This window comes from Scleropages formosus, chromosome 14 (assembly GCF_900964775.1).
Source record: "Scleropages formosus chromosome 14, fSclFor1.1, whole genome shotgun sequence".
NCBI classification, from domain to species: Eukaryota; Metazoa; Chordata; class Actinopteri; order Osteoglossiformes; family Osteoglossidae; genus Scleropages; species Scleropages formosus.
The window spans coordinates 25,913,178-25,933,692 of NC_041819.1; the positions used below are offsets into that span (position 1 = coordinate 25,913,178).

At 48.5% G+C, this 20,515-nt stretch overlaps 1 protein-coding gene across 6 annotated transcripts; it reads right to left on the bottom strand.

The window, feature by feature from the left end:
- Window positions 1-230: 230 nt before the first annotated feature.
- Window positions 231-15,475, bottom strand: LOC108926922 (glycerol kinase). Of its 6 annotated transcripts, none has more exons than XR_001965511.2 (21): window positions 15,212-15,475; window positions 13,065-13,138; window positions 12,883-12,989; window positions 12,549-12,626; window positions 11,650-11,729; window positions 11,024-11,161; window positions 10,779-10,888; window positions 10,152-10,218; window positions 9,420-9,437; window positions 6,656-6,691; window positions 6,331-6,398; window positions 6,053-6,095; window positions 5,842-5,922; window positions 5,667-5,745; window positions 5,180-5,276; window positions 4,963-5,108; window positions 4,641-4,761; window positions 4,313-4,456; window positions 3,677-3,763; window positions 2,490-2,576; window positions 231-1,777 (listed from the first exon to the last, which is right to left on the bottom strand). XR_001965511.2 is itself a non-coding variant. In XM_018739929.2 (21 exons), the coding sequence occupies exons 1-21, from the start codon at window positions 15,302-15,304 to the stop codon at window positions 1,764-1,766; spliced, it is 1,707 nt and encodes a 568-aa protein (XP_018595445.2). In that variant the 5' UTR covers window positions 15,305-15,475; the 3' UTR covers window positions 231-1,763. The 6 variants fall into 6 exon arrangements, 5 of the variants coding, with proteins under 5 accessions (XP_018595445.2, XP_018595447.2, XP_018595448.2 ...); XM_018739929.2 differs by having other exon boundaries at window positions 4,963-5,047; XM_018739931.2 differs by lacking the exon at window positions 9,420-9,437 and having other exon boundaries at window positions 4,963-5,047.
- Between the last annotated feature and the right edge of the window lie 5,040 nt (window positions 15,476-20,515).

The window sequence follows — 20,515 nt, forward strand, 5'->3', positions numbered from 1 at the left end:
GTTGCCTTAAGTGCTCTTTATGCGATACCATTGGTGTAGGTAACACATTGGATAGGGCAATGCCCCACTTTTACATTTATTCATGTGGGAGATGCTTTTCTCTGAAGCAAAGTACAGCTAAGTGAAGGGGGTTTAAAAAAAAAAAAAAAAAAACTTCCACAGATTGGAAAGAGAAAACCTTTATTAGCCTCACTGTCCAAACAAACCTCTGACCATCCAAAAGAGTTGGAACAAACTGTGGCCTTCAGTTATTCAATATCTGATAACATGTGAAGCAACATTTCTAAACCAGTCTGGCACAATGAACACTATACAGCACTGTATAGAATTGAGGTAATAGGTGATGTGCAGATGCATAATGGAGCAGTAAACTCATGAAGCTATGAGAGAAAACTCCACAACATGCATTCATAGGCCACTGCAAACTGTTTTAAATATAATTTAATCACAGAAGTAATGGATACAGGACAGTGGTGGAAAAATACCACCACTCCCAAAAAGCAAGTTTCAACCTGGCTCAAAAACATCACTGGAAACATGTGTGTGTCCTGAAACGAGAAAATAATTTATGAAAATTACATTTGCTCACAACAGCCAGAGTGCAATTCATCACTGTACAAGTAGTTCATAACTATGTCCACAAATAGTAGCACAGCATCAGGTTCCGACCCACGTGCCCGATTTAGACTGTATTACAGTGAATAAACCTCACTTTTTGTACCAGAGAGACATCTCATTTTGGGAATGAAGACAGGAGGCTGTTGCAGAGGCAAGACACAAACCGTGCAGTAGCTCTATAAATACAAAACAGAATCTTTCATTGGAATCCTAAGTAAAGAAAATACCACAGAATGATTGTGCGTCCAAAGGAACAGATCACTTTGACACCGTCACTGTTTGGCAGGTGGCGGACTGCAAAACATTAACGTAGAAATATAAGAGGCGGTCGGAAGTACAGCATCTGGACAAGGTAACTAACCAGTGACAACCTTTCGTTACAGTCAGGTAGAACTGACATTGTCAGACCTCACTTACAGTGCAGTGATTCAGCAGGGTATTAAAAACATTAGCATGTGAAAACTTTAACCTAAAGCCCTGGGTTTGACAGGTATTCTCATTTTGAATCACAATAATTCATTACATACACAGTGACTAGTCATCCGACCGACTTGTCTCTAAAATACCACCCTCACCTTCTGTTAGATATTCTTAAAAAGTACGAGACGTACCTCTAGAAACTTCTGTGTAATAAAGTGCTGCAATTTAATTTTCCTCCAATTAGAATTAATCACATCAAGTAAAAATCAATGAATGCATAAACAGACTATACTGACCAGGTTATTCAATGTTCTCACAATGACAACAATATGAAAAACACCATTCCCATCATATACAAGGTTATCAAGGGTTTGAAACTTTTTGGAAAGATGACACTACATCAGAATTTTTACTGCTTCACTTCAGTGCACTCTGATTGGCTCAAGCCTCCATTTTGCTGTTTTCTGATTGGTTCAAACCTTAATGTGCACACTGACTTGCTCCTTCCTTTCAGTGCACATCGACTGGCTTAAGGCAAGGTGCCCATGGGAGCAAGCAACCCGCTGCATCACACATGGTTGTTGATGACAACAGACTCCATTGCAGGGCAACGTCAAGGAACTCTGGGAAATGGACGGTAAAGTCTTAACGCTCTTTTCAGGAAGATGTCCTTCGTCGAGAAGAAATTGGGCCACTGTTCCACAGCACTGTATTGTGGTCAGACTCTACAGGTGATGACCTGTTTTCAGGCAAGGGGATACAACCACACAGAGGAACGGCTGTTAATCACAGTTCACACCTATTAGCAGGTAGAGCAGTAATTGAGGGGCTGCAATAGCTACTAATGAGCAGCAGGTGGCAGCAGATTGCTACTCAGAACAAAGTGCCTGCTAAATGAATAAATGTAAATAAAGGCGGAACTAACACAGAAACTGTACCTAAGGGACTATGCAACATACTGTTAGTTTCAGTAAAGGGGAAACAAACAGAAAAGCCTGATGAAAGACAGGAACAGAAATGCACAGTGTGAGACAGTCTTCCGCCAAGACAGACCACATGTCTGTGACAGTGATGTGACCTCTGACCTTCCAGACACCCTGCACCGGTAAGCCTTAGGTCAGACAATGCGAGTCCCCACCTAAGGTGCTGGAGGAATTCCTCTGGCACCAAGAAGCATGCATTAGACTGTAAAAGAGAGCCAGCTTGTGTGTTCGTGTGTGTGTGTGTGTGTGTGTGTGTGTGTGTGTGTGTGTGTGTTCGTGTGTGTTCTAACTACAGGCCAGTCAGGTTTTCCACAAGATTGCCGCACCACTTAAGAGTTTAAACATGAAACCATGCTTCCGAAGACAGTGAGTCCACTTGCACATGCCGACTCCCCATTTTAGGGTTTCCCCCTCACAACATGCACACAGACACACACACAGAGATGATATACACACACAGAGACTAACCTGCAATGTACTTTGCTCCAATTAACATAAACATGCTACCCAGAATGTAAAATCCCAGTGGAACACTACTGAAGATACTAGTTTCACCTGCAGGGCGTCCAGAACGCAGGTCCAATTGACACGAGAGAGGAGAGAGAAAAACAGTGGGACTGATGAATACAGCGTCGGGAACTGGACCGAGCACACAGCAGCGGCTAAAATGTGACCCGTGACAGGGGGTGGAGCTTGGATTCTGAGGCCATTGAAATGAATCCTGGCTATTTTTCCCCATTCACTCCGACTGAAGCTTTGACCAGGAATCATTTCATGCAAAATTTCTCATTGGAAAGTTACTAAAAAAATATTAAATTAACATAATGTGAAATTGTTTCCAAAAACTGTGATTGGAAATTATCACATTTTTCATTTGGAGCAGCCTGGAACATGTTTAAAAATTAAAAAATGTAAATTAATTAATTAATGGATTTGACCAATTAGCATTCAATTACAAATAAACAAAAAAGCAGTAATACAGTGAAAAATTCATCTTGTTTGTGAAATTTGGGCTTTGGAGAAGTATCACTGGGTAGACAGACCTGAATGTTGAGAAATAACTAGACACTCTAGCACCTCCTGCACTTCCAGGGTCAGATGTGGATCATCAGAACAAATCTTTTAGACCACAATGCAGTGGAAATGGACTTATAAACCAGACACTGCCAGTTTGGGAAACTTGATTGTAAGAAATAATAAATGTCCACAGAAAAATCACAGGGTTCCTGTAACAACACGTTTCAGGTTTAACACAATATAAAAACATCCTCCAGGCTTTGACTGGGTTTTGAACTCACACCCTCTGTCACCTGTATATTCCCAACATGGTCCAGAGTCTTATTTCACTGCACTCTGGTGTTTGGGGGCCAGTAAAACATTTCACAATGTGGTCTAACACATAGCACCACATTCATATTAACAGAAAATGTACACGGTGGTCAAACTGTCACTGCCTGGACTTTAAGGTCAAGGTTCACATTGTTTCACTTTAGGAGTTAGTTCTTCTAGAGCCGTTTACTATGATTTGTCAAGAAGAACAGAGGCAAACGTGGTGGTAATGAATCTCAGTCGGAGGGTTTCTGCCTACATTTCTTCCAATATGAGGACACGGTCACCGTTGTGTTAAAGGGCAGAGCTTAAGAGTTAATACATACCATTTCCGTTGGCAACAGGCTCTGTGGTCTCCCAGTTCATGGCTTTCTGCACAGCTTTCTTCCAGCGGGCATAGCGGAATTCGCTCTCTGGGGGGGGCGACACACGAAGTAGGGGTGTCACAGCAGGAGTGTGAACTGGGTATCGGTGTACAAGTCATCTCTGAGAGGGATGCATCACTAGGTAGCTCAGTTAGCACAATGGCTATTCTGAAATGTTACTCACACATATAAATGTTTTGCATATTTTTTTCCACAAAAAAAATAAATCATTGGTCACCCATGTAAAGTTGGGACTGGGCCAAGTTAATTATGGGTAAAATGCATGAGCACAGTAACTGTGTTACAGTCATTTCACCACTAGGGGGAAACCAAGTGCACCAGCTGCAGGATTGTCGTCTTTTGCACAACACCGAGTTGCTCATCAAACTGAACTTATTTGTGGCGTTATGGATCTGTTAAAAGTAAATACTTTACCATTTTATATTATATATTTGTCATAGAGAACACACAAAGCCATTAATGAAGGGGAAAAGGGGACGAGGCCCTTTGAACAGGTGGATGAGTGGGTGTGTGTGGGTTGCAGGTCTCAGTTTGTGCCACACGAGCCATGGAAACAGATCAAGACAGTCCTCGCACCTTCTGGATTTATCTGGGGCTCGAACTTCTCGCATGTGACCGCGGTCAGATCTTCGGGCTTCAAGCTCCACACGCTGACTCCCTCCGCTGCCCCGGCCGCCATGGCCGCCCCCAGGGCCGTGGTCTCTGGCATGGAGGGCTTCACTGCGGACGACAGAGACAGCACATCACTCATAATTAATACAAAAAAAAAAAAAAAAAAAAAAGCATTTATCCCTGTGTTTCAAACAATTCCCAACCAGTTTTGAGATGAGAATATTTGACCTCCACAGATGGGTGGATGGAGGACCCAGGTACATGTTTCAGGACAGGCTCCACAGGGTCTCACCTACAGGGATGCACAGAATATCGGCCTGCAGCTGCATGAGTAGCCGGTTGGAGGTCATTCCCCCGTCCACCTGCAGCTGTGTGAGAGGGATCCCGCTGTCCTGGTTCATGGCATCCAGGATCTGTGGCACACAGGACCTTCGTCGTCATCACCACCACCACCACCACACATTCCCAACCCCTGTTTCTCAGGCACCACTCATCATACAGCTAATGCAGTGCGTGGACACACTTTTCATGGTGCTTTTGGAAAAAACTAAGATATGTGTATATGTGATATGTGCGTATCCGAGTGCAGGCAGACAGGGGGTGAAGGTTCTTGCCTCCCGGGTCTGGAAGCAGACGGCCTCGAGGGCCGCGAAGGCCAGATGGCTCCTGTTTGTGAACTGCGTCAGACCACAGATGATGCTGCAGGAGAGCAGAGGGACAGCAGGACGACGATGGAGAGAAGAAGACTTCAGAAGAGGCACTGTTACAAAATAAAACCTTTTTCATAAATGTCCCGGCACTCCACCGAACCCACCATTCTGTCCGACTCACCCTCTTGCGCTGGGCTCCCAGTAGGGGGCGTACAAGCCCGAAAACGCTGGGACAAAGTAGCAGCCGTAGGAGGTGCCCACAGCAGCTGCCAGGTTCTCTGCGGGAGGGAGGGAAAACACAGTATAAAAAGCCCTGAGGTCCATAACCCTTATCGTGTATTTATTATTATTGCTTATTGCTCAGTTTACTCCAAGAGAGAGAGATTGTGGGGGTATGTAGGCAGCTCCACTGCAAAAACAGAGCCCTGGTATCTTCAGTCTCAGTCCTTTTCCGCACAACAATGTTCAGATAACCTTCATATTGTGGCGTCTTACCTGCTAGTTCCATCACATCCGATTGCATCAGAAGTTCCAGGAAAATGACTACATTTACATTTATTCATTTAGCAGATGTCTTTCTCCAGAAAGAAATGTGCATTTCCTGAGAAGTCGCGTTCAATAAAAAGGGTTCAACTCATTTACAGGAACATGCAGAGTGGATCCCTCACCAATCTCAACAGAGGATTGGACGATGCCCAGGTTGTCCTTCAGCCACTGGACCACAGCTCCAGCAATCGCTACTGAGCCCTAGAAGAGAGAGAGAGAGAGAGAGAGAGAGAAGGGGGGGTGGGTTGGAGTGCAGATACAGGTCAGCAGGGTCAGAGAGAGACCAACGGCTCGCACCTCTAGGGCATAGTAGGCCGGCTTGTCCCGACCCAACTTGTAGGCCACCGTAGTCAGGAGGCCGTGGTCCGACATCACCGGCTGGAAGGAGAGGGAGAGAAGGGCAATCAAACCCGCTCTGGGTATCCGATCCCTCTGCACGCATGTCTACACCACAGGACATGACCCATGACCTTGGCAGGACAGTTTCATGCATGTTATAAAAGACTACCTTGAGGCCAGTGTTTCTGAGAAGGAAGCAGCCAGTGCCATACCTGAAAGACAGCTGTATTACTGGTGCATTGTGGGAATGGTAGTCTTCTCAAATGTCAACCTCAGCACAGGATCAGGATCCCTTACAAGCACAACATGGACTCTTCCCCCACTACACATCACCCCCTTGTGACATTTTACCAGAGTATTTGTTGGCGTCCCCATGACGATTGCCTCCTAAAAGCCACATGGATAAGACACGGAGGCATGGAAATGGAGCAGGAGCAGAACACTCACGTGTTTTTGGCGTGTCCATCCTGGAAACACATCTGACCGACCAGCGCAGCAGACTGGTCCCCCAGGCACTGTGAAGAAAACACACACATTACAGACCTATGACATATTTGCCCCATGCAATTTGCATATGTGCAATTGCATGGGGCCAGGTGGCCCAGTCCCTTGTGAACAAGCACACGTCCCTAAAAATCCCTTTTGGTTTACATCAATCAAGCGTCTAAAAAAAGGCATCCAGTATTAGTGCAGTGGGTTCTGTGGTACTGTACTCCAGTAAATGACGAGTGACTTTGGCACCACATGGCAGGTGAAAAGGAATGACGCTCACCCCTGATATGGGCACCCCGGTGAGAGAGCCGGATTTCTGCGGGAGAGAGAACAGGGTGTAAAAGCGGTGCTCAGACACAGAGGGCCCCCATGTACCCATGAGCGGCACTGCAGCAAAGAGCCTCGAACCGGCAGACGCCAAATACACAGTAGGAGCGCGAAGTTGGAGCTCCCCACCCAAAACACAGAGCAGCTGACAAGCGTCACAGGACTCTTCAATGTTAGAAACAGTATTTTCATTTGATATAGAAACACTTTTGCCAATCTTTTTAAAGGAACCATTTCAATATTTTTTAAAAAAATCCATATTTTTATTAAACTCATTTTCAGCACTTGTATTTTCACTGAATACAGGCAGTTTTACCATGGTTTTCAGCTAGTTACCGTTTTAAACATCAGGAGCTCTGTGTTCTCCCAAATGAAGACGCCCCCCTAGTACACACAAGGCAGGACCACAGTTTATGCGGACACAGGGAGGAACATTTACTGGCGGAGGACCCCCGGCAAAGCTGTGTTCAGCCCTCGAACCCACCCCCTTCCCCTGGGTACAAATATGGTTTCCCAGAAAGGGACAGACCACTAATAGTAGGGTTAACAAACAAACGGACCTGAATGAATGAGCTGCTGTGGTACCCGCACAGGTGTAAGGACGGCACCGCGGTACCACTGCACCGGACAAACAAGTTAATTGTACGATTCCGACATCGCCGCACAAACGGTCGTGTCTATTTTTCGGACCGTGTTGCGACCACGTTGGCGAAACGCTGCCAGCTGCGGCGGTTCAGCTGGACGACTCCCCTGCGGAGGAAACTCTTTAATATCGGGACGCTCGCCGTGACACTCAAACACGAGCCTGTTCCAAGTGGGTGGCTCCATGAAAACAAGGACAGCGTGTGCTACAAAGGTTCAAAAACAGTCCTTGCGGTCGAAAGGTTGCAGGTTCCAACCCCTTGAGAAAGGCGTTTCAGCTGAGCAACGTAAAACTAACTTAACCGACCGCGGTCGACCTGTGTGAATGACTAACTGAGGCAAACAGATGGACCGGGGTCTGTTGGAGACCCCGGTGATCAAAGGGAGAGACCGGCACAGACAGGGGCTCATTTCCAGGAAAGAGAGGGGGGTCCCATGTTTACAGGGTGTTGCTGGCTGTTTGATTGACTCCCCCCAACCAGGACCCTGGATGAGCAGCCACTGCCACTCGCTGTCCTCTCCTCCAACTGGGCTGGGTGGGGTGGACTTTGCACAAGGAAAGTAGGTGGGTGAGAGAGAGAGAGAGAGAGAGAGAGAGAGAGAGAGAGAGAGAGAGAGAGAGAGAGAGAGAGAGAGAGAGAGAGAGGGGCACTGGATGGCCATCATACACCTGAGCCAGGCAGTGTGTGAAAACACACCGATGGGAGTGGCACAAATTACAGGGGCAGAGGGCTGAGTTTGTGTGCCTATGTGTCTGTTGGACCTTCTAACCTGGACTTGGCCTGATCTCTGCTTGTCAAACATTTACCTCCTCATTTATCTCCATGACATCACAGGGCCTCTGAACTGATTCTCTGCACTTCATGTGGAGCACAAGTTACTGTTGGCGGCATCGTCGTCATCACCACCACCACAACTTTATTACATTACTGCAGCTTTCTTTGCATTCCATGGACGGGGGGACAAGGTGGAGCTGTAATCCGGTCATTTTGCCACGACTACATGTCTGGGTGACCAGAACCTGCCCTGCGAGTTTCGGAGCCGCTGGTACATTACCTCCCAAACGAGGTAAAGTGATCTCCAGCTCAGGTGAGGAGTTCGGCCAAACCGCCAAGAGCTGAACGGAACCCAGAGTACAGAGGGTGGGGCCCACCGACTGCGGTACAGGAAAGGACCCTGTGCATCATCCCGCCCCCCACACACACAGCAAACAGAGTAAGAGAGCCCCCAGACACATCCACCCCAAGTGCTTTACACTGGACACACCACACACATGCAGCTCACATGTAGAGTTCCAGCGACAGTTAACGTCACTGAGGTGAACGTTCCTCAATGAGACGGGCACATATTAGGTTCAGATTCCACAGGGCAGCGAATGGCAGCGATTTAGACTCTGATTTGAACCCAAAGCCCAAAAAATGTCTTCGCCAGAACTCTAGAGCAGCAGCAAAGTGACACACAAGACAGCGGTTAAGGATCCCAGCAACCAAGAAAGTTTCGGTTCAAGTTGTTGCGGGTCTTTGGCAGCTGTACTTGTGTATGAACAATGAAATGTTCGACTGAGGTGCGAAGACTGTTTAATAAAGACTCTCCTGGAGCCCTTTCATTCACCGTGACCCTCTACACACTCAGGCCAACCTTCTCCATGGGGTTTTATTATTTTTTTTTAATTAAAAATGATGACCTTTCTCTGTCCTTGGCTCAACAGTCTGGGAAGAACAGGAGGGAATGGAAGACCTGGGAGGAAGTGGTCTGCTTCGCCTGACTGCGGCGATAGTGAGGACGGCTCGATCTCAAATGGACCACTCGGCCACAAGTCCGTCCATATCTGTCATTTAAAATAAAATAAATAGCATTCTCCTAAAAACCCAAAGGGACGTTCACTTCCCAGGTGCTCGACTTCACATGACCTCTTAGCCAATCCATGGAGTAGGAGTGCAAACTGCAGTTGGCCGAAAGAATGACCGTCAACGTGCACGTTGTGAGAACGTCCAGCCCCTGCACTGTACCGCGTTGAAGTCGTCCATTTGAGATTCGGCCGACTGTAGAGGTAACGGTAAGGAAGACCTACTCACCAGACTAGAGCTTATTCTCTACCAGTGAGCAGAGAGAAACAACAGAAGAGGAATGAATATTGACAAGAGTTAAGAAACCCTTTGCATCACTGCTTTAAAGACAAAGATCCCCTCCATTCCTGACCTCTGACCTTTCAATGTCAACTGAGCCACCTTAATATGACAGAATAAAAAAGTATTGCCTGGTATAATTTCAACTTGGTTATAACAAAACAGACATATACAAGACAGAATGTCCACCAGCTCCTCAATTTGCCAACACAACTGGGAGTGGAAGTCTAATTCGTTTTGTTCGTAACTCAAAAGTCATGTTCACCACTAAGACAGAAACAGTTTAACACCAGAGTGCCTTGATATTTTTATCAGATTTTGTAAAAAAGATTTAGTAAAGCTACAATAAATTAAAAAAAATACCTTGCAAGAATTTAAATCATCATGTTTGAGCTACATTAAAATTAGTAGCTCCACAAAATCCTGCTGTGTGGATTATTGAGCGATTCATCCTGGAAAGATGTGCGGCGTCAAACAGCACGTATGGTTTAGTGGGTGAACCTGCTTCCAGATACAGAACAAAACTACAGACAACTTTTTAAGCTGAGAAAACGGAATTAAAATGAAGCGTCTTCGGAATTTTGTAACTCAAGGAGCCAGTGTCCAGATTCAAACATACAGCAGTACGGTTCACAACTAGTCATTTAATTTTAGGACTTTTTATGTTCCTTAGTCACTTACCATTAAACCATATATTTCTGAGGAGCTTCTCACTTTGGGCAGGATCTCCATCGGGATGTCAAAGTATCTAGAGGAGCGAGGAGGAGGCAGCAGCAGTGTTTAAACTCTTAAACACTTTAAAATGTACTGTTTAAGTGGGGAGGGGGCGCGGGGGCGCGGGGGCGCAGTGGGTTGGGCCGCAGTCCTGCTCTCCGGGGGGTCTGGGGTTCGAGTCCCACTTGGGGTGCCTTGCGGCGGACTGGAGTCCTGTCCTGGGTGTGTCCCCTCCCTCTCTGGCCTTACGCCCCGTGTTACCGGGTAGGCTCCGGTTCCCCATGACCCCGTGTGGGACAAGCGGTTCTGAAAGTGTGTGTGTGTGTGTGTGTGTGTGTGTGTGTGTGTGTGTGTTTAAGTGGGCAGCAGGGGGCGTGGTGCTTAGAGCTGCCGCCTGGCACATGAGGGGTCCAGGTTCGAAAGCCCCCTAAACCAGGGTACCTACTCTTTACTGTGTCAGTTCAATAACCAGCTGCATAGACGGGTAAATCAGTGTAAGTAACAACTTTGAAAGTCACTCAGGAGAAAAGCGTCAACCAATTGTGTCAAACCGCTGCGGAAACCAGAGCGTAACACAGAACTGGGGGGCCGTACTTGCAGAGCTCCGGGTCCCAGTCCATGGTGTGAATGTTGAAGAGCATGGTCCGGCTGGCGTTGGTCACATCCGTGCAGTGAACGCCGCCATTTCTGCCCCCCGTGAGGCACTGCGTCGGGGGGGGGGGACCAGACACAGTAAGATGCGGCAACATACTGAGACACTATCAGCCTGCACTCCTTGAACGCACGCACGCACACGGTCCAGAGTTCCGGAAACATCCGAGCCGCAAGCGGACTCTCACCCAGATGAGCCAGGAGTCAATGGTGCCGAACATGGCCCTGTGCGACTGCACGGCCTCGTGGACTTCCAGCACGTTGTCCACGAGCCAGCGCAGCTTCACGGCGCTGAAGTAGGTGCTGATGGGAAGGCCGGTCTTGTGCTGAGACAAGAGGAAGGAGGTGGCACACGTGAGGGTATGCAGGCTGTTGGGGTGCAGCCCATTAACACCTGTGTACAGGTGTCCCAGTACAGGTGGAAAGGCATTGCACCGGGAGAAAACCCCTGAATCCACCTCACCTGCCTTTTTAATTTCCTTTACTTATTAACAAAGAGGAAAATATATAAAACCCAAGCCGTATATATTTCACACTTCAGTATGAAACAGGCAATCAAATCAGTGCATTTCATTTAGAACACACACATGCAACTGGGATTCCATTCAACTGCAGAAACGTAAAACAAATTACTCAGAACACCATAGTACTACGGTATAAAACAAAGCTGTCAGAGCAGAAATTCTACCAACCGTTAACAATATTAAAATCTTCCACTTGTTTATTTTGATTTCATGACCCGAACTCCAACTGCCACTGGGGGATTAAACAGAAGGCGCTTTGATCGAAACCCTCTGATCCGAACATCCCTCACCTTCAGGTGGTTCTTGTTTCTGCCGGGGGTCTTGTTGATGAGTCGCTCCACCGTGGACTGAGTGCGCAGGTCCAGCCACACTGCAGCGGGTCAGCAGGCGAGGGGTTAACAGTTACGTGCCGCTCGATCCAGGGGTGGGGTGGAGTGGCGTGGCGTGGCTCGGCTCGTTACGGACTAGCGCCAGTTGCATAGAGACTGAGAAGCACAGCTGACTCTGTCCCTCAGACACGTGGAGGTCGGTGAGAGAGACCAGCCCGCAAAATGGCGTGTGCCCACTCCCCTCCCCCCCCGAACCCAATGACCTGTATGTGCGCGTGCATGTGACCGAGCAGTCAGAGGTAGAAGTACGAAAGCTGGGGAGCTGGACAGTGGTCCAAGCTTGTAAAATACATATAGCCATTCACTGTGAATTACTTTATTATATGATGTATTAATTTGTACATTTTATGGCGATGAGTCACTGGCTTTTACATTTATTCATTCAGCTCACACTTGTCTCCAAAGCAATTTACAGCACTGAGCTACTTACAGCCAGGTAACTTTTACTGCACCAATTCAGCGTAAGTACCTCACTCTAGGGTACTACAGCAGGAGGTGGGATTCAAACCTATGACCTTCAAGTCCAAAGGCAGCAGGTCTAACCAGAAACGTACCTGCCACCCCAAGCATGTGACTGGTTTACCTCCGATATAAACAGCTATGAAGCTGCTGTGATTGTGAAGGACAAGTCAGCAGAAGGCTTTGCCTCAGCATGGAGGAAAACATGGAAATTTTGGGATATTTACTATGGTACATTAGTAAATAGTAAGACCAACAAATTACCGAGTGGGAGGAGGTAGGTGTGTTGCCATCATTAGTGTCTATAAATGTGCCATGAGCTCAGAGGTTGCAGAACGCACCAATGGCGTTGTAGAGAGGCTCCCCCGTCTCCTTGTCCCAAACCAGCGTGGTCTCTCTCTGATTGGTCACTCCAATCGCTGGGGGCGGGCACAACAAAACAAAAAACAAAACACCACTCATTAGTGAAGACTCCCTCTCAAAACACTGAATAAACCTTTTGTTAGACATGATGAAGGGATGAGTAGTCAAGAATATTCCAGATGATTACAAGGGCCTATTATCTTGCATCAGGTCCCCAACCCAAGCAAGAGGAGTGGGAACAAAAACCCCTCCCTTTGACCCTTGACCTTACCACCCAAATGTAAGTCTGTCAAGAGCCGGGAAAATTGGTACCTTTGATGTTGGAGATGTCGATGTTCAGCTGGGTCAGTTTCTCGCACGTCCGCTCCATGCACTCATACACCGACTGCAGGATCTCCCTTGGGTCTTCCTCAACCCACCTGGTGACAACGGTGCTCAGTGTTCACTCTGCATCTGGCCAATGAGAACAGAAAGCCTGCTGGGGGAGTACATACCCTTCCTTGGGGAAACTCTGCTTGATCTCCACCTGGTGATGACTGAGGAGCTCAGCTGTCTTGGCATTGAACACCTGAAGGGTAGAGAAAGAGACAATTGACAACACCTAGAAGAAGGACTGAGGCTCATACGGTGATGACTGAATATTCACCCTTGACACACCAAGACATCTCCAGCTCCTCCATTAGTAGGCTGAGGGGGTACCTAGAAGTGGGCCAGAAAGAGGCTGGAGGTAGAACCTGCATTGAGTCAAATTGCTTGGAAAGGGTACGTAGTCTTAGGTCACAAAATACTTGGTCTTGGAACCTGCTACTGGTTCAGAAGCCACTTGGAGAGGTTTCTACATGCCTACAAATGCTTGGATAACCTTGAAGATCATGATGTAACCTGCCACACCTCTGGCCTGCATACATCCAGCCTGAGAGTTCTGGTTGTTCCACCCAAACCACAAAAACTCTCAAGGAGCAAATGAGGAGTTATCACCACACCTTAACCCCTCCCACCAGGAGACACACAGCACATTCTGGTAAATGTGAGGAATTTGTCATTAAAACAAAAAAATCTTTTCAGCAAGAAGAAATAACCAAACGCCACATTCAGTCCTTAATTCCATTATATAACTACTTATGCAAAGCCTTTAACCCAATTAAATCATAGTTTTGTACGTTATACCTGATGGACAGTTCCACAGAAGCCGCTCCAGTTGAGCAGAAACAGTAGCTGCAGCCCAGAACCTGGACCACGAACCATGAGATCCAAGCCCAGGTTGTTAACTTCCAACTTCCATCACCCGCTCTACCTATGAAATACCCACTATGAGGCCCCCCAACCACACACGACAGAGGAGAAACCGACTCTCAGAAACCGTCATCGGGGAACTGGAAAAGCAGCAGGTGACACATGGACATCATGTGACCGGGAACTTGGAGTTGGCATCTTCGGACAGTCAGTTTCGATATTCACGGTCACCAAATCACCATCAGACCACTCCTGTGAGCAACGTACGGCATGCAGACAATGTCACACACGGTCCAATGTGAGCGATACCAAGGAGATGGAAACTTGCTACAGCTAAAGGCCTTGAGGACCATCTGACACAACTGTGGGTCAAGGGTCAGAGGCTGATCAACGGTCATTGGAGTCCAGGGGCCCAAAGAAGCAGGAACATAACATGTAAAGAGGGCAGATGGTCTGTTGCGTGTCTGCAGAATATTCAGTTATCGTTCACCCCAAAGCTGGAGGTGAAGCAGAAAGCAGAAGTTCTGCCGAGGACAGTCTATGGGATTCACAGTCACAGGGATGTAAACCCTACATCCTCACCACTAGTCAAGGGTTTTACAGAAAACCAATCAAGACACAAACAGGTAGCCATCAAGACTGCCGAGCGGTAACAATCGCTGTCTGGTGAACGGAACCGCAAACGCAACGGCGCTTAATAGCATGACCCTTCCACAAGGACTCGACCCAACACCCTTGACGTCTATGTATACAAGCACCACTTTGTACGGTGGAACCATGATGAGGTGAAGCCGGAGTATAAAAGCCATAAACTGCAAATGTGGAGGGGGGGGGGGTCCCACCTCAGTCAGTCAGACACACACACACACACACGTGTTTCCAGCCCTCCACCTCACACAACCTTCACACAACCATTATTTCACACAAGGCCTCGGAGCATGAAGACCACCGGGTGAACATCTCACCAGGACAACGATGACTCCACGGCCAAAACATAGGAATGAATGAAAAACTCTTGAAAACCAGACAGATGCTGAGATCATGTCGTGTTGACAGGTTGTGAAACACTTACAGGAAACTAGTATTACTGTCACAGCTGGATGTGATGTGGAGTAGAACAGGATGTGAGGTCAAGGGGGGGGGGGGGTTATTTAGAGGACATCAGCTGAACTGAACATGTCCACAGGAGTGTGTAGTGTGTGTTATGGTATGGTGTGTATTATAATATACTAACTGTGCATTACTTTGTTTCACTGTCTCCCGACTCTATACAGTATATTATATCAGGTAACGGTATTGTGTGTTATTAAGCATTATGAATGTATTGTACTGATGTATGTTGTGCTGATTATGTATTGCGTGTCATTGCTTCTTGTGTACGAGGATAATCGCGCGCGCGATGACTCACCAGGAAGCGCGTGGAGCTCGTGCCCTGGTCCACGGCTGCCACGAGGGGACCCAGCATGATCCTGTCCGAGGAGGCCGCCATGGCGCCGGTCATGAACGTGTCGAGCTGTGGCGCGCGGGGCCACCCGGTCGCCCGTTTTATAGCGCAACCGCCACCACCCCCCCCCCCGGAGCCGCTGCTGGGGGGGAGGAAAAAAAAAAACCCGAAAAGACCGGCGGCCGAGCGACACCACCGCCGTGACGTCGAGCCGAAATGCCGGGTGAAGGGGCGTGTTCCAAACGACGTCTGACGGGGGCGTTGGTTGCTCGACAGCCAATCGCCGGAGGGGCTTGCGTAGCGTCAGCCAATCAGATTTGGAGGCAGGTCTTAAAGCTGAGATTAGCGGGTTCGCGGAGACTGAGCCCTGGCCGGTCACGTTGTAAAGGACACAATCAGTTAAGGTTTTATTAGGCTTTTATTAGGTCTTTAGTAGGGTTTTAATTGGACCTTCATCGGTACATTTTCAGGATCCGATCTTCAGGAAGTTTACTGTGTGTTTTCTGCACAAGGCCGCTGGCATACCTACAAATAAAAACAGCAATAGTAAATATACTGTGTTTCATACAGCACCATTATATTCTGCTGTGTATCGTTATCTGGCATAATATTTGCTTATGTTCATAGACATCATTTTGATGTGTACAAACGAAAAACAATAGACGTTACACCTGGCAAAATTAATTTTGCTACTGGTAATATAAGAATCACAGCAGCTGTGTTGTGTACTGTACACCTGTATATGTATTAATAAAATGTATTATTTAAAAAGTAATCCGCTAACAAGTAGTAATGCACTGTGGATGGAAAAGTTAACCCTGACATATTAACTGTGGGAAGTGGGCTGTTAAACGGAAGACTCACAGTCCGGTTAGTCAAAGCAAAAAATTTGAACGGCCAAAGTCTGTCCAGAGAGAGGAAACCTGCAAGGGACCTTCACAGCAAACAAACCAAAGTTTAAACAGACATGGGAGCCTTGACATTTCACCCAGTTTAAACCTCACTCTTCTCCGCACCCGCGTCATATCTCACGGCATTTTAGAGCAGCTTTTTTATCTGCAGTGTTTTACATCGTGTACAGCTCCACTCGTCCACAATGACGGCTTTTTTCACTGCAGCTCTTCCCAATAACTTCTTTTCTCAAGGATACGACGATAGGACTCCTCCTGGGATTTGAACATGCGCCCTGTGGGTCACAGATCAAGTCTCTATTTCTTGATTACCTGCGCTTCTTTCTCTTTGCTGTAGTTAATTTACACCCAGACTCACAGTCGGAACATTATTAGTGTCAAACACAAATATGCAAACTCATTAAACACAAGCGGCACATGCACTCATTCTCACCAGCTCCCAGGTTTTGCCCATAAATTCTCACCCCTTGAGTTGAGATTGTTATTTATGGAAGCAGGTAATAGAAGAATTAAAGAGCTGGACATATGGGCCAAAGGGGGTGCATTCATTTCTCAGGAATAACACTTCCGTTCCATTGAGATGAATCATTGAATGAAATTGTTTCTGCAGAATATTTGGCCACGCATATGTGCATCTGTAGCGTCCGGACGGGAGTCCGACACGGACGCGCGTTGCTATTACGTCCAAACACAGACGAAATATATAATGACTTCACGTGCAGTGTGAGGTTAGACGTGTACGGTGAGTATTGTAAGACACTCGGTGGAAGTGAAACAAGAAACACGAGACCAGGAAACACACACGGTGTTGGAACTACGGTGAACAGTGAAACGCTAATCTGTGAGTCTGACCGCAACCCTGAGACGTGACGAAATACCGGACAGGAACGATGGACCAGGACTGAAGAACAAGAGGCAGGAACTGACGGGACGGGCACTCGGGACTGGAACATGCACACCTAGAAAACAAACTGAGGGAACAAGAGACTACCAATCGCCAACGAAGCACAAGAGAACTGCTGATTAAGAATCCGCGACTAGTTCTGCTCCGCTGGCTCCTTTTATACCTCCATGTCCTACGAGACTGTGAGGTGATAGGTGAGCGTTAGCTAGCGGCACTGAGTGGCGCCGCCTCTGACCAGGAGGGGCAGTGACCCCGTGGGATGTGACAGTACCCCCCCCTCCAGGGGCGGCTCCAGCCGCAGAACGCCGGCGGGTAGGCGGTCGCCCCCGCCGTCGCGGAGCAGGCCGATCTGGATGACACTCATGGAAGTCCTCAATAAGAGCTGGGTCCAAGATGTCCCGTGCTGGTACCCAAGACTGCTCCTCCGGCCCATAGCCCTCCCAGTCGACCAGATAGTACAGCGTACCCCGTCTCCGTTTGGAGTCCAAGAGGGCCCTGACGGAGTAGGCAGGAGAACCATCCACATCCAACGGTGGAGGTGGAGCAACTGCTGGGCTCTGCAGGGCGGAAACACAATGGGGCTTGAGGCGCGAAACATGAAACGTGGGACAGATACGATAATGCGAGGGCAACTGAAGACGGTAAGAAACCGGGTTGATCCTCTTCAGGATCTTGAAGGGGCCGATGAAACGGGGGGCAAGCTTCCTCGAGGGCAAATGCAGTTTGAGATCCTGGGTGGACAACCATACTCTCTGCCCTGGCTGGTACAATACAGTCCTACGCCTTTTGTCGGCCTTCTCCTTTTGGTGGGATACCACCTCCTGGAGACGGACATGTGCGGATTCCCACACCGACTCACTCCTCTTGTACCAGTCGTCCACAGCTGGCAACCCACTGGTCTCCATCGTCCACGGGAACAGCGGAGGCTGGTAACCGAGCACACACTGGAAAGGAGTTAAGTTTGTGGACGAATGGACCAGGGAGTTCTGGGCGTACTCTGCCCAGGGGAGGTATCTGCTCCAATCCGCTTGATTCTGAGCACAGTAACTCCGCAGGTAACGTCCAACCTCCTGGTTGAGGCGTTCCACTTGCCCATTAGACTGTGGATGATAACCAGAGGAGAGGCTGACTGAGACTCCTAAGCGGGCAAAGAAGGCCGTCCAGACTCTTGAGGTGAACTGGGGTCCCCTGTCCGAGACGACATCCTCTGGCAGGCCATACAGCCGGAAGACATGTTGGAACAGCAGTTCCGCGGTCTCCAGGGCTGTAGGTAGACCTTTCAGAGGAATCAGTCGACAGGCCTTGGAAAAGCGATCTATGACGACCAATATGGTGGTGTTTCCATCAGAACACGGAAGATCAGTAAGGAAGTCCACCGCTATATGGGACCATGGACGGTTGGGAATCGGGAGTGGCTCTAAAAGCCCTGCTGGCAGCTGCCGTGGGACCTTGGCCTGGGCACATGTGGTGCAGGCAAGGACGAAGTCTCGTACGTCCTGTTTCATGGATGGCCACCAGAAGCGTTCAGCGAGAAGCTTCAAGGTTCGGTTGACCCCTGGGTGTCCTGTACTTGGACCATCATGGGCCCAGTGTAGGAGCTCGGACCGAACAGTGGACGGGACGTATTCTTTGTCTTGGGGCTGCTCGTTGGGACCGGGTTCTTGACGTTGGGCTGCTTGGATATCGTCCAATAAAGCCCAACGGATAGGAGCCACAAACTGCGTCGGGGACAAGATGGTGTCTGGTGGGGAGAGCTGAGGCGATACCTCGAACAAACGGGACAGGGCATCGGCCTTGCCGTTCTTGGAGCCAGGACGATAGGTCACCGTGAAACGGAACCTGGTGAAGAACATGGCCCACCGCGCCTGTCTGGAATTGAGCCTCTTTGCCTTCTGCAGATACTCCAGGTTCCGGTGATCAGTTAACACTAAGAATGGGTGCGTAGCCCCCTCTAACCAATGTCTCCACTCTTCTAAGGCCATCTTTATGGCTAAGAGCTCCCTGTTTCCTACATCATAATTCTGTTCAGTAGGCGACATCTTGTGTGAGAAATACGCACATGGATAGAGCTTCAGGGGACTTCCCTGGCGCTGTGAGAGCACTGCCCCTACCCCGGCCTCAGATGCATCAACCTCCACAATAAAGGGCAGTTTGGGATCAGGGTGCTTCAGGATTGGGGCAGAAGTAAAACGCTTCTTTAGGTCTTCAAAGGCCTGACTCGCCTCAGGAGTCCAGGTCAGGCGCCTAGGGGCTCCTTTTAACAGAGCAGTCAACGGGGCTGCAACGGAACTGAAGTTCCTTATGAAGCGCCTATAGAAATTCGCAAAACCTAGGAACCGTTGCAGGTCCTTTACTGTCTTTGGCTGGGGCCATGACAGAACTGCCGAGACCTTCTGTGGATCCATCGTGACCCCGTTGGGTGTTAGGATGTACCCCAGGAAATCCACAGAGTGCACATGGAACTGGCACTTCTCCCCTTTCACGTACAGCTTATGTGCTGCCAGCTTTTGCAACACCTCCCTGACATGTCCAATATGCTCCTCACGGGACCGAGAAAAGATCAGGATATCATCCAGATACACTAATACTGAGCGATTAATTAGTTCTCTGAGTACTTCATTAACAAAAGCCTGGAATACGGAAGGTGCATTCGCCAGGCCAAAAGGCATGACCAGGTACTCATAATGGCCGAGGGCGGTGCTAAAGGCGGTCTTCCACTCATCCCCTTCCCTAACGCGAATCAGGTTATATGCGCTCCTAAGGTCCAGTTTAGTAAAGATGGTAGCACCGGAAACCTGTTCGAGGGCCGACGTGATAAGAGGCAAGGGGTGCGGGTACTTCACAGTAATGGCATTTAGCCCCCGATAATCAATACAGGGGCGCAAACCCCCGTCCTTTTTCTCAACAAAGAAAAAGCCAGCGGAAGCTGGAGAGGTAGACGGCCGGATGAATCCGGCTTCTAGTGCCTCCGTTATATAAGCCTCCATTGCCTGATGTTCAGGTTGAGAAAGAGGGTATACCCGCCCCCTAGGGGGTGTAGTGCCCGAAAAAAGATCTATAGCACAATCCCAAGGTCTATGAGGAGGCAGTTCTGCAGCCTTGTGTTTGCTAAACACCGCCACTAGATCTGCATACTCCCTTGGAAGCTGCAGGGGCAGATCTGCATTAGGGCTCTCTATGGATGTGGAGTTACAAGATGTCTCCAGGTGTTCGGGACACTGCTGTCCCCAAGACAGCAGTTTCCCCTCCCTCCAAGAGATAATAGGGTCATGGGTGCATAACCATGGATATCCCAAAATAATGGGGTTATCAGGGGACTTAATCAGATAGAACCATATCTGTTCCTTATGGAGTGGCCCTACCTGCATAGTAACGGGCTCTGTGCGCTGCTCTACACGCCCCGACCCGATTGGAGCGCCATCAATAGCTTTAACAGCCAGGGGTTTGGGGCAT